General features: G+C 44.9%; 1 protein-coding gene across 1 annotated transcript; it reads right to left on the reverse strand.

Moving 5' to 3' along the window:
* Positions 1 to 10,231: 10,231 nt before the first annotated feature.
* Positions 10,232 to 18,947, reverse strand: LOC307073696 (TRPM8 channel-associated factor homolog). The gene is made up of 12 exons (XM_079733625.1): positions 18,526 to 18,947; positions 17,396 to 18,228; positions 16,955 to 17,171; positions 16,275 to 16,572; positions 15,629 to 15,930; positions 14,869 to 15,043; positions 14,649 to 14,740; positions 13,976 to 14,186; positions 12,536 to 12,772; positions 12,233 to 12,456; positions 11,546 to 11,659; positions 10,232 to 11,359 (listed from the first exon to the last, which is right to left on the reverse strand). The coding sequence occupies exons 2-12, from the start codon at positions 18,031 to 18,033 to the stop codon at positions 11,117 to 11,119; spliced, it is 2,751 nt and encodes a 916-aa protein (XP_079589751.1). The 5' UTR covers positions 18,034 to 18,228; positions 18,526 to 18,947; the 3' UTR covers positions 10,232 to 11,116.
* Positions 18,948 to 18,962: the final 15 nt, after the last annotated feature.

Genomic DNA, 18,962 nt, shown 5'->3' on the forward strand with positions numbered 1-18,962 from the left:
GGTTTAGGTTGAGTGAGGCTCTGAATCTGGCTGATAGGGACAGGATATAGGATAACTTTCAGGGAGGATATAGGATTCTTGATGTGTAATATAATCTAGATAATAAAATGTGAAAACCACTTTTAGAACGATGCCGTTGTTACATTTCCAGTATTGGGGAATAGTATTTTTAAAGAATGCCATATTTTACATATATTTTTACAATATTTTTCACAGCAGTTGTGCTTTCTAGGCTATTTGGAAGTTTTTGGTGTAATAAAATATATATGTATATTATATACATATTATACGTCATAAAATATTACCGAATATTACCGAAAAACCGACAATGTGGCTGGGTAACAAATGTGTGTTAAACCCGTAATGAAGACGTGAAGGAATCTTGCCCTCTATAGAATAAATAGTAGTCCCTATAGAGGCGTTTGGCAACCCTTGAAGCGTAGGCCTAATTGTCAGGGACATTAAGCCCGTCAGAAACACTTGGAGTAGGACATTTTAAAACAGGTTACATTTGCTGCAGTAAATACCAATCTTTGGATGTAGTGAATACGAGGTTACTGAGTTGGACCGTGCGTTGGGGCAGGCAATGTGCAATGCTGATTGGCCCGCGCGTCCTATCTCATCATATGAAAAGTCTAATGTCTATCCAATTAGATTACGCAATATACAAAAGACCATTGATCTTGATGCTTCTCAAATTCCGCTGAATTATCTTGCCTGAGAAAATAACATAATTTAAAAATGTATAGTAAAGCTAAAATTACAGTTCTAAAATCGGCATTCATACGTTAAAGATAAAACAAACATTACCAACAACCCAATAGCATCTATGTCGGTGGATCTTCCGAAAAAGTTGTCGGTGGATTGTACTTTGGAAAAGCCCACTTCAAAAAGACTTAATGACAGTCTAACGAACTGTGTATAGTAGAAGAGTAAAAGCGATCGGAGCGATGGTCTTAAGGCACACAGACTAGGTTGGGCGGGGGGCCTGGGAGGAGCTAAAAACATTGGACTGAAGAAAAGTATCTCTCTGCGTTCTTGTCTAAACGGCCAATTTTTGCTCCCTTGTCAGATTTTGCTACCGTAGTGCGACTCGCTAGCAGATTATATCAAATCATGTCACCCTATCAGAAAATGCTAGGGTCGGCGCTAAGGTGGGGCCTTTGGGGGCCGTGCCCCCTCTAGTGGTCATTAATGCCCCTCCTACCACAGGTCATGGCGTGGCCAAAAAAAAAATCCCTTTTAGTTATTATTTTAATATTAAATGTGCAAACTGTAACTTAAATTAAATAGAATAAATGAACAGGGATCACTTTGGTTGTGCATGCATAGCAGGTTAGGCTTGGTCAATGCTCATTGGTTGCTGATTAAACTTGCTACATTTGATTCAACTGCAGCGCGCAGAATCCTGGTTTGAATCAAAAATAATATGGTAGACAGTTTGTCCGCCTATATCAAAGACAGTTAGCCTAATTATCAACAAAAAATGTTTTTACGAAATTTGCTTAGCCTATACACGCTAATGCACAAGCAAATGGAAGGACACAGTACTTAGACTTTTCAGCTGCAGTAGGCCTACTCATCGTCTGCAACTCTTTTGACGGTAAGCCGTTTGTTCATTTCAATTCTTGAAGCCAGCCCTGGCTTTCTTTGTATGGCCTTGTGTCATTTCTGCCTGGTGCGTGGCTTGTCCGATAGGCTACATGCTGCCCGAATGCGTGCCGATAGTCAGCGGACCTGTTCTGTTACTTATGTTGTCCAGGGGTGTTTTTGTTGATTGTGGAGGCTGTTGTCTAAGGTTTATAACCAGTGGCAGGCCTACTGTTTTTTTTTGAGGTGCATAAACTGTTTAGAGGTGACTAAACTATTTCTGACATATCAGAGGTGGGTTACCTGCATTTATTTGCGTTTAGCATCCACGATAGCCCTCCGCTTTTTATTTTCAACAACAACAACAACAACATATTGTTGCTAAAAATAATTAATAATTAGCCTAATAATAATATAGAAAAATGTGTGTCGTTTTTGATTGCATTTCTGCTGTGTTTGATTATATATCAATTTGATTATGAGACAACATGTGTAATCCGGGAAGGGGCGTGACTTGGCCACTATAGAGTGGCCAAGTCACGCCCTTTCCGGTAGAGCCCATGGGATGAAATCGAAAAATATGAATGGGTTTCAATGGAGAGAAAGTAATTATCTTCTGGTCCCAGTCTTTATATACCCCGGATTACACATATGTTGTTTGTGGATTTAAATGATATTTTTTTATGTCAAGAGTCCGACCGTTTATCGTGCAATTGTTCAGTTAAAGGCTGTAGAGAAAACGTTGAGAAAATATTGAGAAAGACTACACGTCTCGTATGTGACGTCACGCTCCCTGCGACTGGCGTGGACAAGACCGACAATCTCCCCATCGGCATAACTGAAACTCTCAACATGCCCCGACTTATAATGGTTTTCACCTCTTTCGATGCCGTTATCCTCCCCTTGCAAAAAAGCGCTGAAGTGGAGAAGAGAGATCGCCATGTCTGTACCGGAGTTCCAAGTGCGGGTGGTGATGTATATCATTCGCGTCGAGAGCAGCGAAGAGCTGTAGTTCACAAAGCGGTCTCACACAAAACCTAACATTATCAAACTTCTTCACGAAAATGTTTAGTTTTCGTTGCATGAAAAATTATCATTTAAATCCACAAACAACATATGTGTAATCCGGGGTATATAAAGACTTGGACCAGAAAATAATTACTTTCGTTCCATTGCAACCCATTCATATTTTTCGATCTCATAGGTCCCATGGGCTCTACCAGAAGGGGCGTGACTTTGCCACTCTAATGTGGGGGGCGGGCCCGCCCCCCTATGGCCCGCCCTTAGTGACGGGTATGGGGACAGATGTGATCTTTTATAGAAAGGCTCCCAGAGATTGAGACGGGGAGTTCTGAAGTTTGTTTAATTTATAGCACGGTCTTAGGGTCTAAAACTCATCCGTTACCAAACGATAAGCCGCCAAAGACGCCAGAAGAGCATCAGGAAATTAATATGACTGCTCAGGGATTTTGAGGCATCTGACTTGCCACATCCAAATGTATTCCTCTGCCATAGCTGTCCAGCGTGTCCTTTCTAGTAGTTCCTTGACTGGATCATACCCCTAGCCCAGGTTTTATACAACATGCCTTTCTCAATTTAATGTTTTTTTTAACGTAAATTGTTTTTCTTTGTTTTGCATTATAACGTCTATGATTATTCTGGCTTAGGGCGTTCATGTTTTTCCATCGTCCTCACTCTCTCTCTGTTCGCCTTCATAGCACTGTATTTTTTCTCTGTATTTTGACCTTTCTGTGTGGTTTTTAACAATGGCCCAACAACCATGTCTCATGCACGAAAATACCAAAACATGTGGTGGCAGAGCTTCCTCCTTTGACCAGTTGGGGTGCTCCACCGTCTGAACGACAATATGCGACTATCAATGGCTTGCAATGCAAAGTCGACCCATATGCACGTTAACGAGGGCTGCCTTTAGCTAATATATTAATGCACTTCTTAATCTCACTACTGTTGTTAAATAATGGAACAAACCCTCTTCCTGTGGCAATTCTATGAACTGACGGAAACATTAGGTGAACTTGTCTTATATACATATAGGGCATTTAGCAGACGCTTTTATCCAAAGCGACTTACAATAGGTGCATTTGTTACAATAAGTACATTTGTCATAAAAGTGAAACAATATATCGCTGTCGGTACAGTAAAGAAGTTCATAGAACCAAGTGCAAGTATTACAATCGCTAGGCTAACCCATTCCCCATGTAAAGCAACGATAGCAGCTACTGTAGATGCTACACAATTAAGTACCTTGAATAAGTGCAATGTACAAGTGCCAGGACGTACAACATTCAATGGTGGCTGTGCATTGGTTTCTATGCAGAGTCGAGATAAACTCTGAACAGGTGAGTTTTGAGTCTTTTGCGGAAGCTGGTGAGTGACTCTGCGGTCCTGACATCGGTAGGGAGCTCGTTCCACCACTGAGGTCCCAAAACAGAGAAAAGTTGTGACTTTGCTGATCGACCTTTGCTTGCTCTTAGCGATGGCGGTACCAGACGTCCAGCTGAGGTAGTTGAGCGGAGGGATCGAGCTGGGGTGTGTGGCTTTACTAATGCTTGGAGGTAGGCAGGGGCAGTTCCATCGACTGCCTTGTATGTCAGTACCATCATCTTGAATCTGATGCAAGCTATTACAGGGAGCCAGTGGAGGTCTCGGAAGAGGGGGGTTACATGTGAGAACTTTGGTAGGTTGAACACGAGGCACGCTGCCGCATTCTGGATGCGCTGCAAGGGTTTAATCGCAGAGGCAGGGAGTCCAGCCAGGAGCGAGTTGCAGTAGTCGAGGCGGGAGATGACCAGTGATTGGACAAGAAGCTGAGCTGCTTCCCTTGTGAGGAAGGGCCGGATCCTGCGGATATTGTAAAGTGCAAATCTGCAGGATCGGACCACCGCAGTGATGTTTGCGGTGCAGCATAACTGATTGTCCAACACTACACCAAGGTTTTTGGCAGTTGGAGAAGGAGATACAGTGATGTTCTCAACAGTGACCAGTAAGTCCATGTGTGGGCAATCTTCCCCTGGTATTAGGAGGAGCTCAGTCTTGTTGAGGTTAAGCCTCAGGTGATGGGCAGTTGTCCAGGTGCTGACTTCTGCCAGACATTCAGATATGCGTGTTGCAATCAGGGCTTTGTCAGATGAGGGAAAGGAGAGAAATAGCTGAGTGTCGTCAGCATAGCAGTGATAGGAAAAGCCGTGGGATGTAATTACAGAGCCCAGAGATCTGGTGTAGAGGGAGAACAGAAGAGGCCCCAGTACCGAGCCTTGAGGGACACCTGTATCAAGCGTGCAAGGTTTGGACAGGGAGCCATTCCATGTTACCTGATAAGTGCGATTCATCAGGTAGGACGTGAACCAGGAAAGGGCAGATTCAGCTATGCCAAGCTCGGCGAGAGTGGCGAGGAGGATCTGGTGGTTCACAGTGTCAAATGCTGCAGACAAGTCAAGGAGAATGAGGTATGAGGATATGAGGATGAGGATAGTAATGAGGATAGTGTCAAGGGGGCAGGTGGTGGAATGGTTAGATGTTATAATTCTGTTGACCTCGTCTGAGGTGAGAGGGATGAATTGGGTAAAGACAGAGGTGGGGGTGGGGGGAGGGAGGATGGTGGCAGTGATAAAAGAGGAGCTAATGTCCTTTACTTTCTGGGTAAAGTAGGTAACAAAGTCATCAGCAGTGAGGCAGGAAGGAGGAGGAGGGGAGGGAGGGTTGAGGAGGGAAGAGAACAAGGAAAACAGTTTCCTAGGGTTTGAGGCAGAGGAGTTAATTTTGGTCCGGTAGAAGGCAGATTTGGCTGTTGACACAGTGGAGGTGAAACCTGAGAGAAGAAAGAGATAGTGAGATAGATCATTAGGACAGTCTGATCTCTTCCATTTCCTCTCAGCTGCCCGCAACTCTGCTCTATGGGTCCGCAGAGAAACAGCCAAGGGGGGGGGGTGAAGATCGTGCCGGTCTGGAGTGGAAGGGACAGAGGGAGTCCAAAGAGGAGGAGAGGGAGGATAGCAGAGTGTCAGAGGATTCCTCTGTGGATAGTTGAGAGAATTGTTCAATAGAAGGTAGTGAAGACAGAACAGTTGAGGCAAACGTAGAGGGAGAGAGAGTTTTGAGGTTGCGGCGGGTGGTGACAATGTGGGGACTAGAAAGGAGGGGGGAGAGGACTTTAAGGGGAGAGAAAAAGCAACAAATTGATGGTCATACACGGGGAGTGGGGTAACAGAGAGAGCAGAGGTGCCACAGGACCTTGTGAATATCAGGTCAAGCTGGTTCCCTGCCCTGTGTGTGGGAGGAGAAGGGGATAGTGTTAAGTCAAAGGTGGCAAAAAAGTTGGTTAATTCAGGTGAGTGCAACTTCTCTGGCAGGATGTTAAAGTCGCCAAGTATAACGAGTGGTGTGCCATTTTCAGGAAAGCAGCTGAGAAGGGCATCCATTTCGTCATAGAAGTCACGAAGGGGACCAGGGGGACGGTAGATTACCACAATGAAGAGATTAATAGGAAGGGTGACAGTGACAGCGTGGAGTTCAAATGCAGATCTGGCCAAGTGTTCTAGTGGAAGGACCTGTTAGGTCCACATCGGAGAGATGAGGAGTCTGGTCCCTCCTCCTCGCCCCGAAGGTCTAGGGGTGTGTGAGAAAGAGTAAACAATGGAAAGGGCAGCAGGAGTGGCAGAGTTCTCTGGAGTGATCCAGGTCTCTGTCAGGGCCAGGAAATGGAGGGTATTGAGGGACGCGTAGGCCGAAATAGAGTCTGCCTTTTTTACCGCTGACTGGCAATTCCAGAGTCCTCCCATCACTTCAAGGTCAGTGATGGCGAGGGTGGGTATATGCCATAGATTGGATGGGTTGCGACGCTGAGCAGAGGATCTATTGTGACGGCATCTATGAGTAGAGATTCTAACGATAATTGAAGTACGACACATAGCAACTATACCGTGGCCTATAAGGTCTTCCTCGAGGGACTCCCACAGAGAGACTCCCTTGGTCTTTGTTTCCCGGGTCTTGACTCCCACAGAGAGACTCCCTTGGTCTTTGTTTCCCGGGTCTTGACTCCCACAGAGAGACTCCCTTGGTCTTTGTTTCCCGGGTCTTCGTTTGCTGGGTCCTGACGCTAAAGCTGACGCTACTAACACTTAGCCTTTAAATAAACATGGTAGCTCAGGCAGCCTTAGCTCCGCCCAGTCAATCAAGCCTACTGTTCACACCTTGTGACCGAAACTACACTCAACGACCTTACTATCAACAACAACACAGCAAAAACCAACACTGCTGTGTACAGGTACTAGGGTTAAAGTTAGTGCAACCAATTGCAATGCCAAACACTAGAATTCTTAGCTTCAAGTAGGGCCCGACCGATTCATCGGCCTGCCGATTTAATCGGCCGATTATAGCCTTTTTGAAAATAATCAACATCTGCCAAAAGACGCCGATTACAACCGATTTTTTTTTTTTTTTTTTGGAAATGTTATTGCGCTTAGTATCCAGCAGAGTGCGCTCCTACTCCATTTTACTTAAGAAAGGCTCTCAGTCTCACCCACCGCACTCATTTTTGGACACAACACCCGAGCGCATGTAGCTTGAATGTGCTGAGCTCATTGGATAAACCGAGCAGAGTTTCCCCCCACGGTAAGTTTATAACTAGTTTGTGTAATGAACAATTGGTCCTTTTAAACGTGTAGGTCATGCTTAAAAAAAGGAAAAGTACACCTAACCCCCCACTACCCTTCAAATACAGTAAAGCTAACCTAGCCTTGCTAACTAGCAACTTTAGCCGGAGTAAAAAAGAGATTGAATTTTACCGTACAACATGAAAGCACTCTCGCTCAGGCAGCTGCGCGCTCACCTCACCAATGTACACAAGACGCGTTGTTTGAGCATGTTGTGCCTGTTTTTCTTTAGGTCCGAGGCCATGTTAATTTGTTATACTGTAGACTTTAACGGTGAGACCATACTGCACAGTGCGCACGTGTTAGTCACTGCTCACGAGCGCAGCACATTGGGAGTTATTTATTTATTTTACATTTGATTGCGGTAGCTTATTATAAATGCATAATTTGTAAATAAGGTATATTTATGTATAAGCCTTGCAGATGGAAAATGCTTTGTATCCGAGTTTCAAAATGCCCCAAGTAACTTTAGAAATATTTTTTAAAACTTTATTTCTTAAGCCAATGCATATTTATGACATTTTTTTTCTTTTACAGATGTCAGATAAGACTCATAGCAAGGTTTGGGACTACTTCACCAAGGGGCCTACTGGTGAAGCAGTTTGTAATGCATGTGCAGCTTCTGTGAGCCAGGGATCAAGCCGTCAAAAAACAAGAAACACAACCAACTTATGGCAACACTTGAGACTTAGACATAATGAAGCTTATGTGGAATCACAAAGACAGGCTCTTCATGAAGCGCAAAGAAAGGCAGAAGCACTAACTAAGAAAACTAATCAGTCACACTTGCACAAGTGATTGATAGGAACACAAAGTGGAACCTAAATGACCCGAGAACAAAGGAGCTGGACAAACTAATAATGGAAATGATTGCCACTGAAATATTGCCCTATGCCGTTGTGGAGGGTCAAGGTTTTAAAAGAGTCCTGGCCGTGGCAGAGCACAGGTATCCTCAAAAAAGTGAAAAGTATTTCCGCACTCAGCTGATGGGAGAAGTGTATTCTCAAGTTGCAAATAGAGTAAAGCAACTTCTCTCTGTGGAAAATGCAGGAAGCAGCATTGCTTTTACTACTGACTGTTGGTCGGGATCCACTGAGGCTCTAATGAGCTTGACAGCTCATTTTATTGACAAGAACTGGGAGAGAGTCCAAGTTGTGTTAAATGTAAAGGCCATGTTTGGGTCCCACACAGGCGAGTATATTGCTGAGACTTTCCTGAACTTACTGAAAGAATGGGACATTGACACACAGCGTGTCCACCTGGTGCTGAGGGACAGCGGCGCAAACATGATCAAAGGCATGAGACTTACAGAGATGCCTGGCCTGAGCTGCACTGCCCATACTCTTCAGCTGGTAATCAATGATGGCCTCCACTCCCAGAGGATGGTTGGGGACATTTTGGCGAAACTACAAAGAATAGCCACACACTTCAACCATTCAGTGGTAGCACAACAACGACTCTCTGTTATTCAGCAAGAGGTAGGTGTTCCTAACCATTCCATTTTCCAGGCAGTGCAAACCAGGTGGAACTCCACACTGCATGATTGCCAGGATGATTGAGCAAAAGAGAGCAATCACAGCCTATTCTAGTGACCACGGCCATTTTGTATGTCCAAGTGCAGAGGAGTGGAATGTGGCAGCAAACCTGGCGGAGACCCTGACACCACTGGAAGATATAACACTTGAAATGAGCATGGCCGATTCCTCTGCTTCCTGCATTATACCATGTTTAGCAGTGCTGAAGTGTCTGCTCGAGTCAGAGGGACCAAACAGCAGAGGAATCAAGACTCTAAGAAAGACCATGCTGGAGAGCCTGGAGAAAAGGTTCTCTAAGGTGAAAGAGGCAAAAGAGGTGGTGCTCGCATGTCTGCTCGATCCACGCTACAAGGAGCGGCCCTTGTCACCAGAGACACTAGGTCAAGCCAAAGCCTGGGTAATGGAAGAAGCACAGAGGAATCCACCAGAAACACAAGGAGACACTGCCTGTGAAGAAGAGGGAGATCCAAAACGACAGAGAGTGGAGGAGGGACGGGCCCACAGTGTTCTAGACAGTCTGTATGACAGCATGCTCTCTTCAACCACTCAGGACGAGGAACCAGAGGAGATCATTGAAGAGCTGGAACGGTATATGAGGGAGCCTGTCATAGACCGGAAAAAGGGGAACCCACTGGAGTGGTGGAAGAGCAACGGTTTCCGCTTCAAGGGACTGTCGGGCCTGGCCAGGAGATACCTTTGCTGTCCACCTTCCTCTGTGCCAAGTGAGAGGGTGTTCAGTACCATTGGCAACATTTATGAGGAGAAGCGCAGCTCCCTCAAGGGAGAGAATGCTGAAAAGCTGTGCTTCCTGCACTACAACGTGCCTCTGCTGAAGTGGCAATATTAAGGATTCTATGACTGGCAGGGGCTTGTGAATAGAATTCTATTTGGAAAATATCCATATGCTGCTTGCCCCACACAACACATGTTACCTCGTTAATATACAGTTATTTTATACTATTATTGATTTGTTTTCAAAGATGTTGTGTATAGTTACAAAAAAGTTCTTCTTGTTGCACTTTGTCAAAAGATTGTTGTGCAAAATGTTAATATGCTGCTTGCCCAACACGTTAACTCGTTCCTATACAGTTATTTTATATTATTATTGATTTGTTTTCAAAGATGTTGTGTATAGTTACAAAAAAGTTCTTCCTGCACTTTATGTCAAAAGATTGTTGTGCAAAATGTTAATATGCTGCTTGCCCCACACAACATGTTACCTCGTTCCTATACAGTTATTTTATATTATTATTGATTTGTTTTCAAAGATGTTGCGTAGTTACAAAATAGTTCTTCTTCCTGTACTGTCCTGTACTACTTTGTTAGAACTATGTTACCAATAAAAATAAGTTCCTGCACTCATTTTTTTAAGATCTTTTTATTTTATTTTATTGACAATAAGATAAGGCTGTATTTGCACTCATTTTTGACTGTAAATGTATTCTAAAACACTCAAAGGTTCTGCATTCAATTCACATATTCGTCAAAAGTGTTTAAAGTATATTTAAGATATCAAAAAATACGTTTTATATGCTTTTTTTTTATAATCGGCCGATTAAATCGTTATCGTAATTTTTCTCTGAAAATAATCGGCATCGGCACTCAAAAATCAATATCGGTCGGGCCCTAGCTTCAAGACTCACCACAGCTAGATATGAGACGACCTTCTTAAAGACAAAATGTAATGTAACTGATTATATAGATTGTGTTGAAGATTCAGTTCCACATCATAAGGCCCACAGTAAAATGTAATAATTGATAGGAAAACCAAGAAAAAAATACACACATTCCAATACACATACATTTTAAAAGATTGACCTTCCTTTTGAGGAAAAACACCCTTCATTTCTTAAGAACCATGCCGTCAAATATCAATTTGGATAATTTTGTGGGTTACATAATTCATAAGGATGTAAAAGATTCTGATCCCAGGGGTGTGAGAGCAAAATCATAACACATGTTATTACCTTTTTCCATGACAATATTTGATGTATATTCATTTGAAAGAACATTTAAGAACATAACAAAATGTTTTAAAATTGCTAATAACATACTTCCAAAGACACAAGGGCCACTGTATTTCGCCCATGAAAAATAACAGAATTCGCTTTTTTTTAGACATAACTAAGCTTAAGTCCTTCATAAGTAAGACATCTACAGCTTAGCTCACTAAATCTGCATAAATATATATAGTGCAATCTAACCAACCACCACTGGTGCAATAGCATTTAAAAAGGAAATGAATAGAAGCCTTTGAGTCCCACAACATAGCTTTCTATCCTTGACGGATGGTTTCTTCTTCAGAAGCAATAGGAAGGTTCACTGATAGCGAGCCATGGGGTGGTTGGTCCACAGAGGTAGCTTGGACAGCTCCTTCTCAGTGGCGGCCTCTATGGGCCAGCCCCAGGCCTTGAAGAAGGCACACAAGTTGTGCCCCACGGCCATGGAAAAGGTCTTGGTGTACAGGTTCATCTTGCCCTTGTTGTCCCCGGGCACGTCGCTCATGTCGTGGTAGGCGGCGAACACTTTCTTAAAGGCTGCCCAGCCGAACGCCTCCTGAAGCTGAGGTAGTGAGAGCAAGGGACATAGATGGAGGGAAGACCATATGTAGGGGTGAATGAGTCCTAATTTGGTAAACCGGTTAAGCCAGCAATCTGTTATTGTTTTGGAAATAGATATGAAATTAACTAATCAAAAGCTTGAGTTTTGTGTAAAATAATATTTGTTAGCCATTTTTAAATCTCTCACCTGTAGGTATGTTTCCAAGGCCACCCACATACTCCAGCTCCCAAGGTTTCTGCCACTCTTGACGTACTCCTCTTGGCGAGACAACCGAGATTCAGGCTTCAAAGCCGGATGTGCCTGCAAGGTATGCAACAGAGAAAATCTGAATGGTTGTGTTTTCGGTACCGTAGAATAAGCCCTTTATATCCTCATAGGGTGCGGGTCCTCCCTTTCTAACCCACAAGCCGGTTAAGTTGCTGTCCGAGAGGGTTAACAATCTCGGACAGCTGTGTAAATGCCCGATGTGCTTGGATGAAAACATAAGTGCTACCAGAGCACCATGGTTCTGAATAAGATACAATGCATGGGAAATATACCACTATGGGCTGGGTGTTTAAACAGACATCGATGTAACTCAAAAAAAAGAAATAGATACCACCTTAGAGAGCCCTGTCTTGGAAGCGTTATTTATTTTTATCAAATTAACCTGATTAAGTTTAGTTAATTAATTCGACCAAAATTGGGGGTGTACAGTTGGTTGCAATCGGCAACCGCCCTGCTAGATTAATCTTAATCCTTAACACTGCACCGTGAAGCCAAATCTTTTAAGTAGAATTTCTCCATACTTAAAAATAATTGTTAGTTGAATACAGCAAAATACTTTAAACTGCCTGTCTCCGAATTTAACACCAAACCAGGTCAGTTTTTTACCTCTGCCCTTTTAGTCCCCAGCACCTCTTCATTCACGTACACCGACCAAAGGTTGCACGTGCACTCTGTGGTGTTCGGCCTGAACTCCCAGCAGCCCCTCTGCTGGTTGTGCCCCAGCTCGTGGATGAAGCCCCAGAGGTCTTTGCGTCCAGAGGCCTCTGGGTTAACCATTTGTGGGGCCACAGAGGAGCACATCATGATGGGATAGCCTGCATGCATCCAACCTGGGTGAAGAGAGGAACCTATTACTGATCTATCACTAAGGCAGAGGAAGATAGAAAAAAGAAAAGAAGGGCGACTCACCGTGGGAAATCTGCACATCGGCGACAAAACGTTCCTTGCGCGGGAATTTGTGGGAAACAGCTGCCAGGTCTGCGATCCCCCTCATGATCCTATTCCAGAGAGCCGCCACTTCATCAGGGCGCTCCAGGTGTCGGATGGCATCAGACGGCACGGTGAAGATGATGTTCTCAAACTCGAGCTCTGCCCAGGGTGCGGGGGACTGGCGCATCAGGGCCCAGTCGGCCGGCGTCGTCACACCTGGTGCAGAAGGCCGGCTTAGAGACCTTCTAGATGCACGGGTTTCCATAGTAACACGATGGAATCTACGGTCACCACAGGCCCACAGACAATTAGCGACCCCACGCTAACGGACAGCAGATCACAGATCAGCCCTCATCCTCCCCCCTCCACACCTGAGAGTCATCTCCCTGAGCTTAACCCGCGGAGAGCTGAGGCTGCTGGTCTCCTCATGCTCCCACTCAGCAGCAAAAGCATGAGGAAGTATCACTCCAAGCCCTTTACTTGGTTTATGTGAGTGCGCTTGTTACCCCTCTGGGTAGTCAGCCCGTAACCTAACATCTGTCCCTACGTGTTGCGATGAACTTGTAGTATGTTCCTAAGCCTCCCCTGGGTGAGTGCAATCTTACCTTTCGCTGGGGTTAGGTGCGAGGTACTCACCCAAGGTCCACAGCCATGTCCCGATGGGCTTGACGGTGCTCGTGTCGCCGAGCAGCGTGTGTCCATCGGACTAAAGTTCAGACTCCGAATGTCACCTGCTGAACTCCCGCAGAGCCATCTGTTCCTTCTTATGGCTTAATGAGCCCTCAACACCGCCCCCTCTGTGTGACGTCAGTACTGACCCTAACCCTAAGCACACGCTACCCTACCGTAACAGTGTGTAACACACTGCATAATAAACTAGCACAGCCCAAAGTATTGGTTGAATCTGCATAAGAATAATCAAATCTATATGCAGCAAAGGTTGTGCACTCAGTCATTGGGAAACCTTTTCAACTGCGAGCAGTGATTGCCGAGCTCAATTACATACAGTAGTACGTTGGATACATGAATGTCATGGAGGTACTAAAACGATTAAATCTTGCTTTTAATTACAACCTCTTCTTTACTGAGATTATGCTCAAGCATACATTCCTCTGTGTCTGGATAGAGTGTCTTCTTTACATAAATGGACTGCAGTTCTGCTCTCCTGCCTGGAGTACGTTACACATAGTGGCAACATGGCTGCAGTGTACGGAAAGGTTTCAGCATATGAGTTTGGATTCATTTGGTGTCTATTTGACCATACAGAAGTGGTAAAGACTTTTAATGTGGAATATTCAGCCCAATAGTAAACATCTTTTCAAAATGTCATTTAGTTCCAGAGCAATAATGTGTTTGTACTCACTGTGTTACACAAAAACAAACGCTTGCATGAGACACATTTGATAAAAACATACTCACCAGATTTGTAATAGGGGGAAGGTACAGCCACCTGCACCATGACCTCTGCACCTCCCACCTGCGTCTTGGGCGGGGCCACCATGTACAGGAGCCCCCCCCACAGGTTCCACACCTGTATCATCTCCGAGGTGACGGGGAAGCGCTCGTGGACGCGAGGGGCCCGCTTGAGGGTCTCATGGCGGAGGTGATCGGTCTGACATCCTATCTGGACCTGCAAACAGGGAGCATTCAGCCTGGGAGCCGGAGGAAGGCTAGCTAGTCAGGGCAATTCATATGCCATTGCCTGGGTTGCATAAAACAGCTCTGGGAGCTGCTAAACAACCCATTGGAATAATATTGATGTCAATTGATAGATAACAAAAATTACATTCAAATAAAGGCAAATTATGAAGAATTATGTTTGCATATCTGTAAGGACTTGTTAAGACCATACAATAAGCAGCATTGCCGTTAATAGGACTACAGTTTTTAGGACTGCACATTAAAGGTCTTTACTATTACTGTTGGTTCAAATAGACACCAAATGAATCCAAACTCATATGCTGAAACCTTTCTGTACACTGCAGCCATGTTGCCACTATGTGTAACGTACTCCAGGTCGTCTATGGAGTGTAAACACAGTAGTGTCCTTTGTTTTGAGTGGTGATGGATTAGCCACACATGCTGTACATACATGCCATCCTTTGTTGACAATCTGTGCAGGGAAAGCCATGTATGTCTTCATACCAGGAGAGAGGTAGAGTCCAGTACTGATCCACTCTGAACCTAACACGCATACAAACACACACACGCACACAAACACACACACACAGTTGCAAAGTATAAAGGGAATGAGTGCCTGGTAAACACACATATATGACCAACTTCATGTGTAGTATCGTCTGTCCACTGACCTGCGGTGTCGACATTGATGGGGATCCTGTAGTTATAGAACACACACATGGCTGGGTTGTCCTCGATGAGGTAGGGCAGGAGAGCGTCTGGATCTGGGCACACCTTGTAGACCTCGGTCCCTATACTGAGGAGGAGGTGGTCCTTGGGGCTGCTCACTGGGCAGCTACCACACACCTGAGAACAGAGAAGAGGGCAGCGCCAACAGGGACAACATCACAGATGTTCTTACCTGAATAACCTTTATGTTCAAATTTTAGATATAATTCTGTATCAGTGCTTTGTTTGAACTACTAGATTCCACTGTTTGCAGTTTGTATATGGTCCTATATTCCTACGTCTACCCTAGTTAAGTCAAAACTACACTCAACATCTGCAAGGAGAAATAGAACAACCAAAACATATTCATGTTGATCTATACTGCCAAGTCAACCTCCTAGACAATGACTTTAAGTCTGCATTTAGCTTAAGTTTATAGAAATTCACTTGAGAATTGAGAATCAGACAGATATTTAAATAGTAAAAGTAAATATATCAGCAATGCCTTTATAATATGGTAAATAGGTCAGTTTGGTTTTACAAAATACAATAGAACCTGTCAGATTTGGGGGAAAAAAATAGGAATCCCTTAAACAAAAGCTGTTAGAGCATAAGCAGTAGAAGAGACACACGTTTTACATCAAGCGTACAGAGTAGCAGACACACAAGATAGGACAAGGAAGTGTTTTTGTGTAGGTGCAAAATCCATCCTGGGATGCTCACCTTTGGCATGCCGGACCTCATCACAATCTCAGTGAGGGTGGACAGCACCTGGTTGTAGGAGGGGCAGTCGTGGGCCTTCATGTTCAGGTAGCTGGCACAGTCGCCTCCTAGCTTTTTCAGACCGACCAACTCGTGGGCTGTAAGCTCCTCCCCTTGGGTCACGTGACTGGCAAAGCGCCGCAGCATGCGGCGGAAGTGGTAGTTGTCCTTGCAGGCCTTGGCGGGATCGGGAGCCTTGTAGCATTCAGATTTGACTGTGGATTCCAGCACACTCAAACCCATCTTGTTCAGGATGTGGTTCCCTGGTGAACAGTACAAAACACAGAAACACTGCATATCAGAATTAACTGAAAGATCTGAGAGTGTATTGCCATATCGGTTTGTTTAAAATACAATTATATCAACAGATTTAGGTCTGCTTGACACATATATCAGAAGGTTTATATACAAGATATGTCAATCTGTTGATTTGTAAAAATGTAATTTACATTTTGGGAAATTGGGAAATTATTCAAATTTGACAAAGTACACTGCTCTTGAAGAAACTCATTTTGTAACAGCCTTGGACGACCTTGTCTGCAATGGCAGTACAAACTATATAGGTATATATCAGACCAAAATGTGAGCAGACTCCATCATTGGCTACCTTCATAATCTGCCATTGGGCTTTGCCCAGGATGGGTCTGTGCCCAGTGCCAGGCATGGCCACCAATCAGAAGGCCTCCTCCTTCAGCCACAAACTGCTGTATCTCCTCTGCCTGCTCTTTGCTGTAAGTCGTGCACACATACACACTCAGGTCCTTGCTGAAGCCTGACTTCTGACAGGTCACCCCCATCTGGCTGAACAGGGTCATGGCGTAGCCAAGTTTTGGCAGGATTCCAAAGACCCCGTTACGGCCCTCGTCCAACCAACGGAGAGCGTTCTTCCAAAATGGAGCGAGGTTCTGCAAAAAAAGGTTGAGTCAGATATGTACGCTTTTATTAGCTGATAGTAAACAGGCTGTTCTCCTAAGAAACAAGGCTAATGCCATGATACAATGCTTCTCTCCTTGCCAGTATCTACCATGCACCGTCTCAAAACAACAACGTACTATTGATTTAAAAAAGTCTACTAACCGTGTTTCTGGGAATTAGAGAAGTAACTTTTTAAAACGGTGTAGTTACTCAAATTTAGCTTGTATGCTTGCATGCTTTTCAACCTTCCCTTTGTCAGATACTGAACTGGCCTTTTGTGTTGCCTTGCGTTGGGTCAGAGAATCTATTCCCCTCATCCCAACAGTTGTGCACAAGTGCCAAACAGTTGCAGAGATGTCTTGTTCACCCCACCTGCCGGCCCATGAAGCCCTCGTGTGTGATCACGATGACCCGGCCCCGGCCATAGTAGGCTCCAGCCAGGAAAGCCCGTCCGTCCGGGGTGGTGCCAATGGGGAAGGCCAGAGGGCCGTGGACGAGGACCTCGGAGGCTATCGCGCCACCGCTGATGTCCAACTCGGACACGCCCTGCAGAAGGGACTCCAAATCATCCTTAAAGTCCTTGCCAATTCTGGATTATAGAAATATATAAAAGAGAACAAGGACCATCACGATGGGTTTAAAATCATATTTTGTTAAGTTATTTGACTGGATTAGTTGGCTTGACGTTGTCCCTAGTCTGTAACATCACATATGCTGAGTGGTCTTCCATCATACTTATAGCCAAGTCAAATAAAGTAAAGATAAAAGCCAAGTCTAAAAATGCTGATGCTCAAAAACAAACAAATAACATACACCACAGCCAGCCAGGAGGTTGGAATCTGAGGATAAACGGGAAGAAGATCAACCTCTCCACAGTGCTCAGAGAAGTAGATCCCCGCCACGCTAGACACCTGGTTCCCTGGGAAGGCCTTCAGAATGTCTTGCTTGGGGTGTTGTCCAGCCCAGGACCAGGCCTGCCCTGCGATCAACAGCCCCCCTCCAGCTTTCAGAAACTCCACCAAGGACTTCACATCAGGAGCCATGCTGTAGGCATCCACCACATACACCCCAGCCCCCAGGTCTTGGAGGAAGCCCCCCACCATCTGGGCCTGGAAAACGGACCGGCAGAGGTTATCCGCCACTGGCTTGCAGCTCTGGTGAATACCCACCAGGGGGTTTTCAGATCCATCGCCCCTGAGCCAAGTGAGGGCGTTCTCCACCAGGGCGGGGAAGGCGGTCAGGTAGCTTTCGTGACCCAGGACTACCATGCGTCCACGTCCAAAGAGGGAGGCGGCCATCAGCACCTGGCCTTGGGCGTTCATGGCCAGGGGGAAGGCGTGGTCTCCTATCAGGACCAGGTCGCTTGGGATGGCCGGTCCTCGAAGGTCTAGCTCTTTCAGGCCTGAGGTTAAGGAGATGTAGGCCTTCTCATGGTGAGACAGGGTGCCCATAATTAGGCTGGGGTGGGGTGGAGCAATACTCCGAGGGTTATGGGAGTGTGAAGTGTGTAGGCGGGACAACTGGAGCAAAGGTTTCTCCCAATTTAAAGGGCTCTGACCCTGGTTGTTGGATCAAAGCTGAAAGCTTGGTGAAGCGGATGTAGTGTCCTTGTTTTTATTTGGTGAAGCGTAAGGTAGTAGTGGTTCCTGAAATGGAGAGCACATAATAAAACTCAATAAATGTTTGCCTTTTATGTTTCTATAAAAACATAAATAAGTGTTTTAAGAACATAAAACTCAACCATAACTATTACTATAGATGTTGACATTTGCCTCCATTAACGTACTGTCACAATTCAATATGTCAACTTTGTAAAGTGTGTCTATGACTTCCATACGCCTTGCATGCGTATGGAAGGCATAGACATAGTAGAGGCATAATACATTTTCAACAAATTAACATCGCGCATCTTAATAATAACCAACCAAGACAAATGTGTTTACCTCCAGGATGGGGTCCTGCCTCCCGTTGCTCCAGAGCAGCACCAGTACGGGAACAACTAAGTGAACTCAAGTGCTTGATCCACACCACGAGACAGAACAGGTAAAGACAGGTGACATTGACGCTACCGTGACAAGTTAATCATGGTACTCGTGGAACCCGTTGGTTCACCTGTATGACAGTCAACCTTTCTCCCTGTAGAATGAGTGGTGGAGGATAATCTTCCCCGGACAACAGGGGTTGCGGAACGAACCTTTTTCACAGGCGAATTGTACCACGGAAATTGTTAGATCATGTTTACCCACTTAAAGGGTGTTTTGAGAAAGACCGCATTCAACAACCGTTTTATATTTATTAAACTGTCAAGTTGTACTTTGTCGAGCTTCGGCCACTAACTTCTCACCATTCAAAGTCGAACAGGGTGTTTCCAACGCTTCCG

The sequence above is a fragment of the Pollachius pollachius genome (assembly GCF_949987615.1).
Source record: "Pollachius pollachius genome assembly, chromosome: 3".
In the NCBI taxonomy this organism is placed as follows: Eukaryota; Metazoa; Chordata; class Actinopteri; order Gadiformes; family Gadidae; genus Pollachius; species Pollachius pollachius.

Coding starts and splice junctions, on each gene's coding strand:
- LOC307073696 (XM_079733625.1), bottom strand. CDS start 18,033: ATGGGCACCCTGTCTCACCATGAGAAGGCCTACATCTCCTTAACCTCA. Junction 15,931..16,274: donor CCCAATGGCAGATTATGAAG/GTAGCCAATGAT, acceptor ACTGTTCACCAG/GGAACCACATCCTGAACAAG. Junction 12,457..12,535: donor CGATGTGCAGATTTCCCACG/GTGAGTCGCCCT, acceptor CTCTTCACCCAG/GTTGGATGCATGCAGGCTAT.